A 17,679-nucleotide genomic window follows, 5' to 3' on the forward strand; every position below is an offset into this window, starting at 1 on the left:
AATCAATAACCAAGCCATGGCAATCCCCCAAAAACCTGATCGCAAGCATGCCCCTTGAATTGAGATGGTGGAGAGAACAGTTGAAAATAAAAAGGAACAGAAGGCGAATATTCACTCCCGATTCCCACCAGGCCTGACGCCTATCCAGTCTATGTTTCGATATGATCATAGAACCTCAACCAAGCGTTAAAAATAAAATCGAAATATGCCAAAAAAAAAGAAATAAAAAATAAAAAACAATAATAATAATAGTAAAGGATAAATGAGGTGAGATATTAAAAGTTAGTAAGGCATGTAAAAACGGTAAAAAAGGCTGAAGAACGGTACATAAAACAATACTCCGAGGATGCTTCGAGCACAAGGGGGAATGAAGCAATACGAGATATGGAGAGCAACAAGGGAATCTGGATGGAAAAGGAGAAAGTCAAGTGGAAATGCGGTGAGGAATTTGATCGGGTATCTTTAAACAAGATAAATGCAAGCTTCAAAGTACGAGAGTGGACTGTACGTAATCCATTTCAGGCGTGAGTAGCCCAGGGCTCCTCCACCTTCGGCTTAAGCTCATAGTTTTCTGGTTCGGTGCTCTGAGGCCGTCGGATCGTCGAATTGGGGTAATACATGTGGGCAGGCATTCCCCCTGCGAACGGAGGTCCAGACGGCTCAGGATATGTATATTCAGGAGCGGAGACTGACCCAGGCGACGGGACGCTGTTCAAAGAAGGCGACGCCCAACCTACGGTCGTCATGTGCGGACTACCCGTCACACTGCCAGGCCTAGACCCACTATTTGGCGGAGGTTCGAGAGGTTGTGGAGGGCCATAACTTGTAGGGTGCGATGTCAGGGATGGACGGGGGTGGTGAGCGGCAGAGAAGGTAGAGAGAGTTGGAGAAGGAGTGGAGGGTGATGCACGCGGACTCGCTTGCTGAAAATCTCTCAAGTGGGGTGGCAGGGAGCTGCTTGCCATGAAATAATCGCCCATCTGCCGGTGTGAGTGTAGGGGAGGTAGTTCGTGCCTCGGAGAGACGGAACTTCTTTGTGCAGGCGAAGCTGTGCCATGGGGAGAGGCTGTCTCTGAATAAACGCCATCTGGACGAACAACCTTTCCCTGGCGCAAATTGGCTTCCGTTTCGGCGGCAGCTTCTTCTATTGTACCAGTGTGGTGATTTTGATGTCGAGTCAAAGTTGTGCGGCGTGTAAAAGTTTTCTGACAGTTGGCATATGGACATTTGTATGGACGTTTCCCAGAATGTATTCTCCTGTGCCTAGCCAACGAGCTAGAATCGCTAAATGGCTAGATTGGGAGTTAGTAGACTGTGATTTGGAGTTTTCAGCTCGGAAGTTATTACCTTGCCACAGCGGTCGCACATATGGGGCTTCTCTCCTGTATGTACACGAGTGTGTACTGTTAATGCCGAACGCTGGATGAATTGCTTTCCACAACCCGGCCAATCGCACACGTGAGGCCGAATGCCACTGTGAATCCGTTCTAATCATAGGAGTCAGTTACTAAAATCGGTTGCTGAACGGGGCGGAGCGCGATACTTACCATGCCTTGCTAAATCGCTACGTCGTGCGAAACCTTTGCTGCATGTTTGACAGTGGAATGACTTCGGAGCAGGCTCTCCGGTTCCTCTTCCAGGGCCGCTGTTGCTGGTGGGCATGTTTCGAAACATATTTTCGTGGCCATTCTGTGCGTAATCACCCCGCATCATGGAGGCGTGGTGATTTGTGTGTAGCGGTGAATGATACTGGGAAATTGTCGGCAGCTGGATGGGCTGGTGAGCCGGATGATAAGGCTCAGAATGGCGGCCAGGTTGCTGCGCATCATGTTCTGAGCCCAGCTCTGACGGCGATCGCGATTTGATCTGAGCGGTCTGGGCTAGTTGGTGTTGTAACTGGGCCTCAGCAGCTGCAGCAACGGCTGACCGATTTTTGTTCAAGATCGTAGTAATATCCATAGCCACAACTTAAACCGCGTGCACGGATTGATTTCAAGTTGGATACGGTGTCTAGCTCACTAGGGATAATATGAAATCTTGGAATAGCTCTCAAAGATCAAGAAATGTTACAATGAAAACAGACTTCCACCGAGCGGTCGAGCAGGCGCATATAAAGTAACTGTCTCTCTAGGCGAGTGAGAGTTAGCGGCAGGGTAGGAACATGTTTCAAGCAAGACTAGGAATAAGCAAGTTGGGCTTAGAGATCGGCATGACAGCACAAAACCGGAAACTGAAATCCCATGTTCAAAATAAAATGTGATAACCGCAGAGGAAACGCATAGGATATCCAGCATGCTAGTCTTTGAGGTGCATGGGAACTAAGACGCAACAAAGCACTTGGGAAGGGGATCAGCAATCAAGATTTCAGTGTCACTCACGTGGCAGCGCAAAGATCAGTCTGAAGAATGAAACCAGCTGCTCGATATCCAGTCGGTCAATGGGACAGTGTTCGGAAGGCTGCGTTGCGCGGGGTACAGAGGTTGTCAGATCGCATCTAAAACCGCCTTGTTGATAAGATAGAAATGTGGGCAAGCGATATCCTGAAGAAGGCGACAGCAGGTGGCAAGACGGATACACGACAGTGGAAAGGAAGGATGCCAGGTGGAATGAGGCGCCTTTGCGAATGCAGAGACACGTTCAAGCCAAGTAGCGGTTTTCGGAACGCGAGAAACCGTGGGATTCTCGACAACGGCTAGCTGCAGCTGGAACCCGGTCGTTGTGCCGTCGTAAATTCGAAGCAGGAATTGTCCCGAGGCAGTGGAGGGAACGCGTACAATCCTTGATCGATTTTGCAGCAGATATACGCGGAACGGTCCTGAGATACCTGCGCGATGACAAAAAAGAAACTGTCGCAAAGGTGTGACAGCGTCCTACACCAGCCAACTGACACAGCAGCTAACGACTTATTCACCCAAGCCCATTAGCCTCCCAAGCGGATTGTTTGCGGTATAGAGCAGGGTTTGTCAGGGACCTGTTCCCTCGGGTTTGGATGCAAGGCCAGGGACGGACTTCCGTTTTTGGTGCAGCACAGCTCTCAAGAAGGCAAACAGCGCGGAATGAAGGCGATTCCTCGAGCTAAAGGGCAATTCTGTGTACATAATCTCTAATGTCAGCAAGCTCTCCCGGTGGCAAGAAGGGTTCCACGCAGGTTTCAGTGTGATTCGTTGGGTGACCAAGTTGTGCGGGGGGAATGATGCAACTCATGAATTGAGTGTCAGCCAAATGCAAATTTCAAGCTTGTACCACTTCTTACAACAATGTACAAGAGAGCAAAGACGCAGAAGAGCTTGATAAAGCAGCCAAAGATGACGGAAGGGTTGTGTTGAGGGAGGAGTAAGTTGCCATACTCGCAGTTGCGTCGGTTATCAAACCAAAAAGGCGTTCGGGTACGGAAGCACAGGACAGTCGTGCAAAAAGGAGATGACCAACCTCTGGGAGCAGTCGACAATATCACAGAATGCCAGGATTCTGTCCAGAAGGAATGTGGTGTGAGTGAGGATGCGCTGAACAGTGCGATGAAGAAGAATAATGGCTTGGGAACGGGCGGGAAAAAAAAAATAAAAATAAAAAAAATAAAAAATAAAAAAAGAATGATGGATGATGAAACCAGCACAAGAGAAAGAAATTCTAGAAAATCACCACATTTGGTAAAACCAACAACGAGGAACCTTTTCTGTGCTCAGTGGCCCAAACTCCTCTGATGAAAGTCACTTCTTACTTACTAGTATTATCCTTGTCCTAAGGCATGCAAGTCTGCAAAGAACAGACAATTGAAACTCGGAAAAAGGACAGGGCACAATGGAACGAAGGGAAAAGGACAAATAATAGGAAATACTTCCTGGTCAGACTCTGGGAAAAGAAAAGGCCCAGTTGACGCCTCACACGGAGTACATATATCGCGCAGGGAGAGAGGCTGGATTTCAAAGGAAGCTGCCTGTGCTATTGGTCTTTTTTTTTTTTTTTTTTTCCCTCTTCCAACTAAAGTTACAGGGCATCATCGTGGTTATGGGTATGATCACTGCTCACCCAGGACTAAATTAACCTGAACGCTAAGTTTACAGGGAACCGGGGCCCTACTCCCAGGCCGAGCAGGAGTCGAGTTTCTAGGGCCACTTCTCGAACAGTTTTCGAAGGTTATGGGCCCACGGCCTGACGACCACACAAACATTGCCTCAAGCCACGATAACGCCTCGCGTCGTTGCTGGTTTCAAGCGCCGGGTCTCAATACCATACCTGGCCGGTGAGCGGACGAGCGGGCGGCCCTTGGGCGATGGCTCGAATTATTTCGCTGCTTGTTCAAAAGCAGTCAACAATCCATACCCACACTCCACCCCTTTTTTCCCCCTTCCACGAAAGGGAGAGGTGCAGACGCATGGACGGCTGTCTCTTGGATGACCTGCAGGGTCCGTGACAGATGATACAATGCAGCAAGGTGAAACGAGCTCAGTCCTTTGAGGCAAATCGAAATCAAAAACCGTGACCAACTTTGTTACCGGTGCGACCGAGCGCATTGATTCCCGCTCTCAACTCTAACTCGGCAATCAATGCTATTCAAAAGGGCCGGTGATCCAGCCAACCGCAGAGCATTTTGACCGAAGCAAAATCAATTTATTCAAAAAAGCAAAGGCGCCTTGGGGAGGCGATTGTTCTATTGCTTCCTTTCGACTAAAACTGATTCGGTGTTTCGACTGTTTGAGATTCCCACCGGCGGCTTGCATTCCTTGCTAATCACACACCACCACTGGTCCCAGGGCGCAATGACATCTTTTTGGCCTTATTTGTGGCTCTGAGAGCTTGGGTGCAAAATCAATGGCCAATCGTATTTTCCAACCCGATCGACGAATTGTTAGCGCTCTTGGCACTTGGTCTGTCATAGGTGCGAGAAGCGATCCTTGCAAGTTTGAAAAGCAAAGGAAATAATTTGCTGATCTCGACCTCTCATAAAGCACCGTCCCTCTCCTTTTACTCTGCACGTTTGTCCGCCTGCTGCTGCTCCCCGTCCAGCAAGCTCTTGACAGAGAGCGGTGGGCCAACTGCGAAGAATTAATAAGCATCCACTTTTTTTTTGTCCTTTTTCTTTTTCACAGCCCCTTCCAACTGCAATTTTATTTTCTCTGCATGGATACCGCACTGTAATCCTCTCCACAGGCTGTCTCCACCTACAGGGCCAACAGGATCAAGAGGGAACAAAGAGAGAGCATCTCCAGGGATGCCATACCAAATAATCGACTAATGCATAGTAGGCATGCGAAGACTTACATTAGTGCTACAGATCATCTCTCGTGCTTGGGCGTAAATTCAACGACATCTCCGAAGTCCAGCCACGAAGCGCAAAAGTGGCTTATTCACCTCGCCATCCCATTTGACTCCTAGTAATTACAAATCAGTGGATAATATAACTAAAGCATTGTCTCGGGGCGTACGGTACAAGTCTAACCCCTCGTCGACGCCTGAGAGAAACCACGTATATACATGCATACGTTACTCCGGTACAAACCATGTGAAGAATGCTGTACGGAGTACAGAGTGTCAGTTCACCAATCGCGATTGGTGATACCTCTTTGTGAGGAAACATTCTTTGGCAAAGGTGCCCCAGGTCTCCTGTTCCGCAAAGCCTTGTTCCTAGCGTCCTTGGCCCTCTTGCGAGAGAGCTACCCGGTACATGAGACTGCTGAGCTGGTGCCTCGCCTGAAAAGCCACGCGCGTGAACAAACGCAGCGTTCGACGACGATCATGACGACAGACCGTACTAAAGATTTCCTCTCGACTCCACACGGCCAGAAAGATCCAAAGCGCAAATCCCACACGCGTGGCTCCATTTAGGTATTCACATCTGACAGGAGAATATTCGCTACGTCCATACGATGTGGCTCCTGTCGATATCGTTCCTGCAGGTTTAAAACTTTCTTTGACAACGAGTTTGTTCCTAAAAAGCCTTACAGTGTCCACAAGCGTCACAGAGCTTAGAGGGGTATCCCTGCTGGAGTGACCTTCGAATTTATGTATTCCCGTCATGTCCACCATTCCACGGGAGACACATAACTTACATAGAACGGAGTATTCCGCACATATACTCCGTACATGTAAAATTGAGGGACATGTGCGTCCATCCGTCCCCGACTTTTTCTACCGGCTCCCCTGGAACCCCAACCCACCCGGGCCCCCCTCTACCCTTCTAGAATGTGCGGGAGCCCTTTTGCATAAACAGGGGAAAGGCTGACAGCAACTCACGTCCGACAAGGTCCGGGAGGGGAGAACATATGTGCTCCGTACTTCATAACCGATGATTCTAGGCAACGATTGAAAGTGCTCGGCCCTGCACAAGGAGCAAGCCAACCTGACCCATCGCTAGTGCTAACTAGAAGAGGAAAAAAAAAAAAAAAAAAAGGAAAAAAGGAAAGGGAGGAAAGAAAAATCTCGTTAAGCGTCCATTATTCTGTAAAGAGTCACACGACCTGGAAGGGAGGCAAGAAAAAAAAAAGAAAAAAAAAGAAAAAAAGAGAAAAAAGAAAAGAAAAGTGTAGGAAAGAAAGAAGCGAGTCAGAATGACTCCGTCCAACGCATTTCAAAAGGGGGCGAGTGTAGGTGAACCGCATAGCGTCGCCCTTGTGGCCCAATAACTATGTAACTGCATACCGCTAACCCATCGCTAACTACCTAGTTAATGGTGGCCGCGCGCTGGGGGAGGGCAGCCGGCGAACAGCGTTGCTAGACCCCGTGGGCTGGCCAGGGGTCAGGCCGCCAGCGCCGGAAAGCGCAGCGCAGAAAAGGGAGGGAGGGAGGGAAAGGTGGGTCCACGCGACGGCAGTGGGTCTCCTCCACCGAAGCCCCTGAGACTTCCAGAAGCCTTCTGGAATCTTTCTGGAAGGGTTTGGGCTACTGGCCTGCTCGCGACCGCTCGTTGGGGGCGGGCCAGGAGGAGCCAGGAGGGGGGATGCATGATCTGTCGCCTTCGCTCCAATCCACCGACTCTTCAATGCTTCTCCCCGGACATGAAACCGATCATGCGCTTCGCTTCAGCTCTTGAAGCCAATTAGTCACTTAGCCGCAGCCTCCATGCTTCCCCAGGTCCCCCCTCTCTGACCAGCAACCCAAAATCTTTTTCTACACAGTCCATTCTGAACTGCATAACATATCATACTCTTTGGGATGACAATTTGTAGAACTGACTCCTCACGTAACTTCGGAGTACGTAACTCGATCCAGTCCGGCTAGCCGCTCCGCTCCGCTCTGCGTCGCACTCCGAAACTCTCAGGTACATAACAAGTACGTAACCAATGATCGTTCCATTCGCCTCCATTCGCCTGGAGCTGCCATTAGGGGATTGCTCTCCCTCGCCCTTTTGCTTTCCTTCCAGGCGCCGGCAGAATAATACTTAAACCACCCCGTCAGAGGCGTCTCTCGTCAAACTCAACGCAAAAAAGGAGTTGCGCTAACCACGCCTTGGATGATTTGTCAATCTTACGGAGCTGAAAAAGCATATCGACGGAGGACATACGCCATGTCGTCTCCCAAGGAACAAGGAAAAAGAAAAAAAAAAGAAAAGAAAATTAAAGTAACTTCATCAAAAAGGGCGGATGGATTTATTCCGCGATTGGCTCATAGGGAACTTGGCAGAGTGATTGCTGTGATGGACGGAAAAGTACATCGAAGTCAACAAGAAGAATCATGGAGGACCACCAGCGAAGCTGAGAATGTCCGGGCTTTGCATACCTAGCTTCTTTCTGGACGCCACCATGCAGTGGGAAATTGAATGAGAGCCCGCGTCACCTGCCGGATCGGACACTAGTAGAGGCTTCAACCGCACCGCACGTGGCATTGATTCACACGTTAGTTCAACCCATCGACTCACTAGTGAGTGAAGTCACTCGCTAGTGCCAGGCGGGGATGGCCACAATCTCAGTCGGAACCCAACCCTTTTTCTTTTGGAGTAACCTTCGGGGAGATACCTGTACCTCATTCGCCCCCAGGGCATGTTTTATCTTCTCCTGTTTCTTCTTGAAACTTCCTAGCTCTGTGGGGTAATCAGCAACGTGGTGTTGTGCCACTCTTCGACCTGCAAGCGTCCATCTACATAATGTGTTCGAATGGGGAGAGAGAGAGACACAGAGAGAGTGTGGAGAATAATCAGGAGATGGACTGTGGAGCATACCGCAGACCGACACCTCTGACCCTAATGGAATAAATGATGGGAAGCGCGGATGATGGAAAATGGAGGGAGCAGTTATTTACTCCGCACTCCCCTTCCAGTTCAGCCAGAAGTCTTAAATGGCATTTGAACATGTCGAAAGCATGTCAGCGACTCCTTTCCCTACCTTTTTATCGGAACATTTCGAAGCTAGGCACCGGCCATGAATCCGATACGCACAGGACAGGCTGCGTTCTGCGCAGTTCCCTGCCCACCCGTGTGGGTATGGGGTAATCATAGCCTCACCCCGTGCTCATCAGGATTCCACAGCAACTTTTCACAGGTATAATATTCTCTCCTCTCATTTTACAGGGTGTTTCCATGTTGCAGAATCCGTCGGTGGGTGTCTGCGATCCTTAATTGCCTAGTACATTATCTTAACAAAGCCACTTGGTAGAAATAGAGGTCGATAGTGTAAATGAGGAGGAGCCCAGCGCTCTGGATGTTTCAAATCCCGCTTGCTGGGCCAGAACATCGCCGCTTGAAAACTTGTTTCAACTTGCATTCAAAGCAGCTTCAGATCGCGAGATGGAGTCTGCCATCCCCCGTCTACTCGGGCCTATTCGACGGCCAAGAAGAGTTCAAACAGACTTGCAAACGCTATCACCATGCTATATGCATACCCAGCTACTGTAGTCACATGTTCCATCCCAAAAACTGTTGCGGAAATAAAGAAACACGAAACACGAAGAAAAACACCTTGATTCCAAAAGCAAAACACGCCAGTTTATAATAGGCCTTTGGCTCCATGGTGGTGTGGTTGAGAAAGCATCTTCGTGGGGCTTGCGACTCCCGAAGGAAGCCGTGCGGAAAGGATTCCAAAACGAAGAATAACTTCGGATATCGTGACGATGATAGAGATGAAAATCAAGACAATGATAATCCACGTTTGTCCTGCGGGAGAGGTCAACATAAACAGTGATAGAGAAACTAATGCAAGAAGTGCGAAAGAGCAGGCCCAATCAATACTTACTTGACATTTTGTTGTCGGCAATGGAATCAGACAGTATCTCAATTAGATCTAGGAATACCCGACATCGCTCGTTCAATACTTGAATGCGAGGTTTTATTTCTAGGTATTCTCGCACAGCGATATAAAGCGGATGAAGTGTCGGTTCACTGTCCCAGAAGAAATTGGGAACATCGAGCATATTTGAAGCTGTATGTAAATGGTTAGGTTCCAATCAATAGCATAGAAATGGAAAGTATGTAGTTCGATAGGCACTATGCCCTCAGAGACACTCACATAGATTCACTTCAACCCGACTCTTAAACAACTTGCCCATGATCTGAAAGACCTCCTCCCTCTTCATGCCTAGGTGTCCCGTCAAAGCCAACCTTCGCGGAACATCTTTTGCTTCCGCCATCTGTTTTGCCATAACTTCTTCAAAGAAGCTCAACTTGGTACTCTGCGCAATCCCATGGCTAATTGCTAGTTTTATCATATGATCTCCGCTCCGTAACGTGATCATATCATTGTAAACACGAGGACGTGATATTTCCGTTGAGTACTCGAAGTGGAATTCTTCCGTTTCAAAATCTTCTTCTGGAAGTGGATTGGTAGCGAGAGGGATCGGGATACCGTCTTTGCTTGATGCAAAGGCAAGGTCGGCAAGGACGTCTATCTCCTGTCTTTCTGAGAAATTCCAAAACACGACGACCCCATAGCTGAAAACAAACATTTCTGCAAACGAAAGCGCATTTGGTGGGATATTCGACACTCTGGCGGTGGGCGAACCTTCTGCAAATTGGCTTTCAGCCTGCTCGCTTACATCCTTATAGTAGTCGTAGGGTTGATCTCTACTAGGAGAGTGGCCATACGCTTCGTGCTCTGGTTTTTGATCGTGATCCTGTCCGTCCGATCTGCTGTTTCTCTCGGCGCCGTGGTCCTTCACGGAGTGCTCATCCTGCTCAGCGTAGTACTCCTCATGATAATCCCGCTGCTCATTTCTCGCAATCTCCTCGTCTAGAACAACTTTCCCTTCCGCGCTTCTAATTATCGGGCTGCTCCTGATCCGATATCCATCCCTACCAGGGAGTAAAGGTAGATGATACGCCGTATACAAACAGTCGTCATATAACTTTGTCCTCGCTCCATGGCATTCCTTCACAAACATCGCCGTAGAGCTCATTTTATAACCCTGCGCCGTACAATACGCCGTAACACGAGGAAGTTTCTCTGCCCGACGCGCCTTCGGCAACCGTTCAGCATAACTCTTCGCCTGCTCGGGCGCAACTCGACGACGCATAAGCGCCTCTTCCTCTGCCAACAGCGGTCCAAGCTCATTGTCCACGGAGAAATCCCGACTTCGCAACCTTCGCTCGGCCTGTAAGCGACGTAACCTCTCCTCAGCGGCTTCCCCCTCCCCTGCTCTGATCATCTCTTCTCTGGCAGAGGGCGGGAACTCTTCATCTTCATCTTCTTCCAACACGGTCTCGGGTAAAAGCACGAGCTTTTCGCTAACCTTTGTTGATCGTGGCGGGAGATGTGGTAAGGAGGCAAGGCGTCCTGCTGACCTTGGTCGTGCATCGCCCGCTGATCCCACTGCAGACGAACTAGCTCCGACGCCCGCTGGACCTCCTATCCTTGAAGCTCGGGGCCGCACCCGGCCGGGCGGGAGTCTTTGATGCATGGATGGCATATCAGAAGCATATTGTAGCACGTTGTCAACGGTAATAAATCTTGAGGCGGGATTTGCTGGTGCATTGAAGCGGCGTCGGTATTGTTGATCGCGGGAATCCGTGACCTGCGAAACGATGGTTAAAATGATTGAGAATCGATGCTCTTGCAAGTGACATGAAGCAAAAGCCAACATGAATCCACTTACGAGCACTGTTGGATTTCTCTTGCCTGGTCCAGGGCCTCCCTTGGGAGCCATGGTGCTATCTTCTTATCGTCGGATCCTCCCAGCAATGTGTTTGTATGTATCGTAGCAGTCGCGGCACACCACACGAGATATTGTTTCACACACAGGCACCCAGCTCCGTTCCTATCTTTCCAGGAACAGGAAGCGGATCCCGGCAGTGAGTATCCCAAGGTACCTTTGATTTGAATGCTATATGTTTAAGTTTGAGAACACCATTGTACAATTCAAGCGGGAGGGAACAGGTCTTTAAGTTATGTAGTTAAAAGAGCGATGTGCATGTAGAAGTACATAATTGAATCAGCAAACAGTTAAAGCACATCAATCACCACCAGGTATTTTCCGACCGCACTCTGTGAAACTAGGAGGGGCAAGACATTTCAACTTGTGCCGAAGCGTCTGGCCTCATTCTGGTGTTGGCGAAGCTCCAACTTCATGCTGAGCTCATCCGGTCGAGAGTGTCTTGGCACACTTCATCCAGGTCTTGGCAGCTCCGGCCCACTCACCGCCGCCCAGCACACTCTCAGGGTGGTAGCCTTCCATTTGGTACTGTATGGCCTGTCTTGTTGCATCTTCCAAGGGTGCGAGGATCGGGCTCCCAGCAAGCACCACTTCTTCTTATCGGCATGTAACCACGGCATGTCACTAATCTGCCACAGCCATCAATGTCACTACTTGATCATGGCCTCAATCGACAATTATCGGCATTATATATTGTATTAACTCCTCCGTCCTGCTTGTCTATTTATTCATGTTAGGTGAAACAAGTAATCCGTCAAGCAAAATACGCAGCATGGGTTCGATGAATCGTCATGATGATAGTTTTTAGAGAATGGAGGGCATCAATTATCCGTCTTCCAAAAGATATCCTTCCCAGTAGATAAACATATGAAAAGTGCTACAAACAATTTCTGAGATTTCGTGGCCAGAATAGCATAGAAACCAATCTTCAGTAGCAGTCACGTTCTAAAATGCGAAGCAAATGCCAAACTCAAAATGGCCTATCATCGCGATCTCAGCTGACGATCCTCGTCCCAAATCTCCTGCTTCATTTTTTGCAATCGCATGTGCTGCTGCTGTAGCTTGATCAATTGACTCTCTGGAGGAGATGCGTGATTAGTTAACTCCTCATGCAACTTGCGGTATTTTTCATAGCCATGCTTGAACTGTCGCGCTTTTTCCCTCAATCTCTGACGCAATATGGTCACGCTCATGGGCGGCGTTGAATTGCCCGAAGTACTCTCTTCACTGGATACAGTGGATGGTCGTCGCCTCTTATGCTGAGAGATTCGAGTGTCGGCATGTGTGATGCCAAGTCCCACAGGAAGACCGCGAGCGCCGGTACGTGGCGTGTTTTCTTCATCCTCGGCCTTTCGCTTTAGTGGCTTGGACACCGCCGGGGCCTTCTGCGCATGTTTGGGTTGCCCGAGCACCGGTACCTTCGTCGCGGATCCAGCCCTTTGCCTTGGAAGATGGTGGATGAGAGGAGAAGATGAGCTGGATGACTGATTTGTACTGGAAGATTTTCCCGTTTTCTCGATATCCGATGCATTTGTGGGAGGTGAGGAGCCTAACGGGGAAGGTTTCTGGGGAGACCTATTATTCGCTGGACGTGATGCAGTGCTAGAAGATGAAACTGTCTTTGATGGACGAGACTTCGGCTGAGACGGCTTCTTATCTTTAGCCGGGGCTGGTGATTTTATCGATGTGGATCGCTCGCTTGGCTGAGAATCGGGAGAGCTTCTTTGAGCGTCGGCAGCTTTGGACGATTGTGTGATACTTGAATCAGCCATTTCGGCATCTTCGTCAGAATCAACCACAAACTCAGCCGATTTGAATTTAGCATCTGGTTTCGAAGCTGCTTTTTTCTCTGTGGCTTTATCAGTCTTCTTCGTCACTTTGCCAGTAATGGTCGAGTTTTTTGGTTTAGGGGCGGGCGCGCGTTTAGTTATAGCACCGGGTCGCTTTTTCAGCCCAGAGGCGTCTGCCTTCTTGCTGATAACTGGAGTGCTGCTTGATGTATTGGGACAAGGTTCGGACTCATTTCCGGTACCGTATCCCTCCTTGGAAGGCTCGTCTGATGGAGAGATATGGATGCGCGGCGTGACGCTCTTAGGTGGCGGGCCTGTATGGAGGTTTAACCGAGAGAGGACTTTGCCTTTCCCTCTTTCGTGTTTTGGAAGAAGCGTTTGCCATAATTTGTCCTGTTTAGAGACCCTCATTCTGTCAAATGCGGAGATGGCATTGTCAATCGCGTCTTGACGGTCATCTTCCGACGGGTATGGAAACTTCCAAACGTCCAAATCCTTGTAGGCTTTATCTTTAAGGTCATACTTTTCCCTGTTTAGTCGGTTCTCCGTGCCATATTTGCGTACAAGGGTCAAGCAATCTTCTTGAGAGGAACGTGTTTTCTGGGCGAGGAACTTAACGGACACCGGCCGTACGGCGAGTAGATGAAGCAAGGGGACACGCAGAGCCTCCAACCTAATCTTATCTTTGTTCTGTGTCGTCGGGACGGATGTTGGAGTAATAGCGGGAGACCGAGACGCAAGAAAAGCGGGACTAGCTGGAGAGGATCGGCTAGCAGTGTTCGTAAAGAATCGTTCTTTCTCCATATCTGCCTTGCTTGTCGACATGCGAGCTAGGCTTGCCGCTTCTCTGCCGGTCGCTGTACGGTTATCCCCGGCCCCCAGGGCCCTCATCTGGTCGGTCGTGATCATGGGAGTCCTCTTCGACTCCTTGCCCTGCCGGAAGGCGCTGAGCCTCTGCTCAAGGGTAAGCAGGGCCTCATCGGTGCCTGCGGTGGCTTCTCTAGCCCTCTGGACCTCCAGGCTATGGCTCAAGACACCAGAGAAATAGAGGCTATCCTTGGCGTCGGGAGGGGAAACATAAAGCTCTGAGCGAGTATTCTCAGGATAGGAGTAGAAGGGCTGGGAGCGAGAGCCGAAATGGAGGGACGGGTGTTTCCCTAGGCGGAGTCGAGCATTCTGGTCCTTGCGAAGGCTGTCAATAAGGTCGTCGAGAGTGCTCTGGGCGAGATTCAAACGCATGATCTGAGCGGGATTTCTGGGAGAGTCAGCTGAGGGCTCCCCGGAGCCTTCAGTCCGGAGAAGGGTGAGGCCTCCCTCAGGAATATCAAGAGGAGCCATTCTTGGAGCAGAAGGCAAGGTGTAGGGACGAAGCGTTGGCTGGGACGTAAAGTGGAACTGGGACGTGCGTGGATTATCCGAGGGAGGGAGAGGGTTGCAGAGAGCTGCAGCGAGCGAGCGAGCGAGAGCAGAGGCTACAGGAAAGAGTGGACGACAATGGGAACACCTTCATTGCCAAAGGATGGTCGTAGTCTAGAGGAACAAGGGAGGCTGGCGGAGGGAGACAATGATCATGGTAAAGAGCGTGTCATGGTGAGGTTGAATGGGGGAAGAAAGGGAGCTGTGATTGCAGGCTGAGGAATGTTTGATGGTCAGGATGACCCAAACTCCGGGTATTGCTATTATTGATTCATGCACTAATTAATTTTGCCAGGGTCTGAACCTTGTATTAACGAAGTTCTCGCAGGAAGTCAACAGTTCACTATAATTACTACTGCATGTAACTACCAGATCTACCTGAGGAAATACGCTGTTGGGTTCACCCGTCAGACAGCCAGCTGGCTGTCGTTTTTCCAGCGAAGTGCCGCGCGGAGCTGAGCATTGACCTTGCATCCACGGCCCAGCAGCAGGGTCGCCCCAGACCCTCCTCGTGGGCGAAAACCAAGGGAACCACAAAAAGGCACTGCTCAGGTTCGGAGAACCGAAAGAGGAGGCGGCGAAAATGATGGTCTGGGGTAATTAATCATTAGCTTCCGAAGGATCTTCTGGCGTGAGGACAAATGATTTCATGTTGACGCCTTGACTCCCCTCAATTTATCGCGTGCGTCTTCTCCTCCCGTCCAGCGTTTGTCAGAGGGAGAGGTGGGGGGACGACAGGATCCGGTTGCGGATAAATACAACTTCGTGCCCACGGTTGACTCTTTAAGCCTTGGGCGCGACCGTCCTTCCAGATGGCCCGCCATTGTCATGTTTGGGGCCATAATTCTACACCCTGGTTGGATTGGTAATATGGTTAGAGTTAGCGGTGCCAAAACACCGTTGGCTGTTGTGAGATGCTCGCAGCGATTGGATACACTGCCTGGCGCAGACACGCCCAGATTTTCGACCATCCAAGTGGTACTTCTTCCGTTTCCATAAAACGGAAAAAAGGAAAGAGACGAGAGAAAGAAGACGGAGGAAATGTCAAGAATCGGTTGGATGGCGGTGATTTCAAGCGCTGTCTCAGCAGCTGCTTCAGTTGTCGCCCCAGCAGCAAGGGTTTTTGAACCCTGAACGGCCGATCTCCCCGGGCTGCTCAACCGCCCAAGGGGACCCGGCCGTCAGTGGCTCCCTCGCCGTCCTGTGGCTTGACCAGGCAGCCTGTGAGAGGTGCTATTCTTGTCCTGCTCCTTTTCCTCCTTTTTCTTCTGCCTCTTCTTCCTTTTGGCCCCATCAGCATCGGCCGCGAAAGGTTTGAATCTACGCTGTTTCAGCCAATGCATGGAGTAGACCTCGTGTATTGTCCCAAAAAAAAAAAAAAAGAAAAAGGGAAAAATTAAAATAAATAAGTAAATTAGTTGTTGAATGCAACTGAACCGGATATGTACACGTACGGGAATGGTCTTGCTTCGATACAGAGTACCGACACCAGCATGATCGTGACCCGGCGGATTACGATGGGGCACCAGTAAGCGGACCGTGAGTTGGCAGGGCTTCCCGGCCTCCGTTGAAATCTTCGTTCGTCCGCCATCCACCCAGTCAGCCGCCTCAAATACTCGACGTTGCACAGGCACCAAACGCGTCGTTCAGCCTCGGACACCATTTTCCCTCGACTTTTTAGGGCGAAATTTCCTGTACAAAACAATACGGAGTCCGCGCTCGCCACCCAGCGAGAAGAAGACTGACAAAAAACAATCGGGGATATGGTCGAAAAAATGGTACAAAGAGATCTTCCCTGCGAGCAAGATGTGGGGCGAGGTGGTACTAACACCGCGGAATCCCATCCTCGTCGTATTGTGGGCAAACGCCGTTGGTTTGTGATGTCACCTCCCAAACGCAACAAGTTTCATGGACGGCGACATGTCGAAACGTCCATAAATACGGCTCATTCGCACCTCGTGTGTGCACTTTGCCGGTATGGCGCTCTTGATCTGCCCATTTCCAGGCGGATTGACCGGTGTCTCCTCCAATCACCAAGGAAGCTTTTGTTTGCTATGGGGAGACGCCCTGGTTCCTGGGCCTTCGTTAGAGTTTCGGGCCAACCGCACCCGACCACCAAGACTGCATATGGGAGACACATACGATGGTGTACTTGCATTAGTTACATTCACGGATGCCAACTTTTCTTGACGAAAACCTGCGATGACTGTGAAACGGACTGCCGTCGAGACAGTTGTCGATGACGGGTTGACCATCCCTTTATTCCGACCAGGAATTGTTATGTCCGACCAGCGCTCCGCTCAAGGCTCACCAGGTCATCTTTTTCTTTTCACCCCCGGTTGCCTTACACAGCCGATCGACACAGATACCCATCGGCTGCGGAACCAAATCCCTCAGCGGGATGGCATGCATCAGTCCCCTTCATGAACATTGAAGTGCGGCGTGGGATGGTGAGCACCCCCGCCGCTCGACTCGCCATTCAAGCGATTAAAGTTACACACCTGCCCACTGAGCCATCGCTTCTTGAAAATCATACCTTCGTGGATTATTCTCTTTGTCCCTGTTCCGGAACCCAATCATGCATTCACATGTTCTGAGCGGGGTATTATCCTTGTCACTGATCTCATGTCATACAGTGAGCTGATCCCTTCCCTTCAGACCATTATTGACGCCGGGGAAACAAAAGGAAAGAAGCTCGCTGCCTTCTGGTTCGATTTGGCAGTTCATTTTTTTTTTTTTTTTTTTTTTCCTTTATTTTTTCCTTCCTTGAAGAAACTGGATGTGCCGGGGGAGATTCACGAGCCCGAAATCCATGTCTGATCCTGGTTTGCGACATGGATAAACAGCCGAGATGTGCGGCTAGACTGAAGAACTACCAAAGTTTATCAGTTTACAGGTGATTTTCTCCTTAGACCACGCCAGTATGCAGTCCTCTGATCCAAGGAAAAAAAAGAACCACAACACCAGAACGCGCATCTTTTTTCTTCAAGTATGTCAAGCTCATTATATATGACTGATCATGGTTCCTATACACGTGAAGTCATGTATGGTGGGATTGAATGGGTCTGGTGCATCTCTGCTGTTTTTCAATGTAACCAGCTAATGAAGTACATCCTTGAGCTATATGGGGGCACCTGGGTGGGAATCCTGGCCATCGTGACCCTTTGGGTCAGGAACGAGGGAGCCGTTTGTCGCTTTCCAATCTTTCTTTGCACTTTGTGCAACATTCAAGATGTGAACCTGTGTCTCAGCAAGATTCGAAGAAACTGCTATTGGAGCTCAATGAAGCTGGTATATGTTATGCATGTGCTCTGTACAGTATAATGTGCATACAGCACATGTGTGAAACCGGTGACTCAAAAGGTAATGACTATTTGGATTTTTGTTGACACGCACTTCA

The 17,679-nt window shown here is 49.7% G+C and overlaps 3 protein-coding genes across 3 annotated transcripts; all 3 read right to left on the minus strand.

Annotated features, from left to right (window-relative positions):
- Positions 1 to 518: 518 nt before the first annotated feature.
- Positions 519 to 3,125, minus strand: D8B26_005476 (uncharacterized protein; the record flags this gene model as incomplete). Its single annotated transcript, XM_003066398.2, has 4 exons — positions 2,379 to 3,125; positions 1,548 to 2,119; positions 1,348 to 1,487; positions 519 to 1,292 (listed from the first exon to the last, which is right to left on the minus strand). The coding sequence occupies exons 2-4, from the start codon at positions 1,957 to 1,959 to the stop codon at positions 519 to 521; spliced, it is 1,326 nt and encodes a 441-aa protein (XP_003066444.1). The 5' UTR covers positions 1,960 to 2,119; positions 2,379 to 3,125.
- Positions 3,126 to 8,488: 5,363 nt separating this feature from the next.
- D8B26_005477 (uncharacterized protein) lies at positions 8,489 to 11,211 on the minus strand. The gene is made up of 3 exons (XM_066124886.1): positions 11,017 to 11,211; positions 9,435 to 10,935; positions 8,489 to 9,347 (listed from the first exon to the last, which is right to left on the minus strand). The coding sequence occupies exons 1-3, from the start codon at positions 11,065 to 11,067 to the stop codon at positions 9,151 to 9,153; spliced, it is 1,749 nt and encodes a 582-aa protein (XP_065980967.1). The 5' UTR covers positions 11,068 to 11,211; the 3' UTR covers positions 8,489 to 9,150.
- Positions 11,212 to 12,056: 845 nt separating this feature from the next.
- Positions 12,057 to 14,201, minus strand: D8B26_005478 (uncharacterized protein; the record flags this gene model as incomplete). Its single annotated transcript, XM_003066396.2, has 1 exon — positions 12,057 to 14,201. One exon carries the CDS (start codon positions 14,199 to 14,201, stop codon positions 12,057 to 12,059), a length of 2,145 nt encoding a protein of 714 aa, XP_003066442.2.
- Positions 14,202 to 17,679: the final 3,478 nt, after the last annotated feature.

Source organism: Coccidioides posadasii, chromosome 3, assembly GCF_018416015.2.
Source record: "Coccidioides posadasii str. Silveira chromosome 3, complete sequence".
Taxonomy (NCBI): Eukaryota; Fungi; Ascomycota; class Eurotiomycetes; order Onygenales; family Onygenaceae; genus Coccidioides; species Coccidioides posadasii.

What these genes read in the sequence shown, in the direction of transcription:
- D8B26_005477 (XM_066124886.1), bottom strand. Translation starts at nt 11,067, where the DNA reads ATGGCTCCCAAGGGAGGCCCTGGACCAGGCAAGAGAAATCCAACAGTG. An exon ending in AGAGAAATCCAACAGTGCTC is followed by an intron (nt 10,936 to 11,016) that starts GTAAGTGGATTC and finishes ATCGTTTCGCAG; the next exon opens with GTCACGGATTCCCGCGATCA. An exon ending in TCGGGTTGAAGTGAATCTAT is followed by an intron (nt 9,348 to 9,434) that starts GTGAGTGTCTCT and finishes ATTTACATACAG; the next exon opens with CTTCAAATATGCTCGATGTT.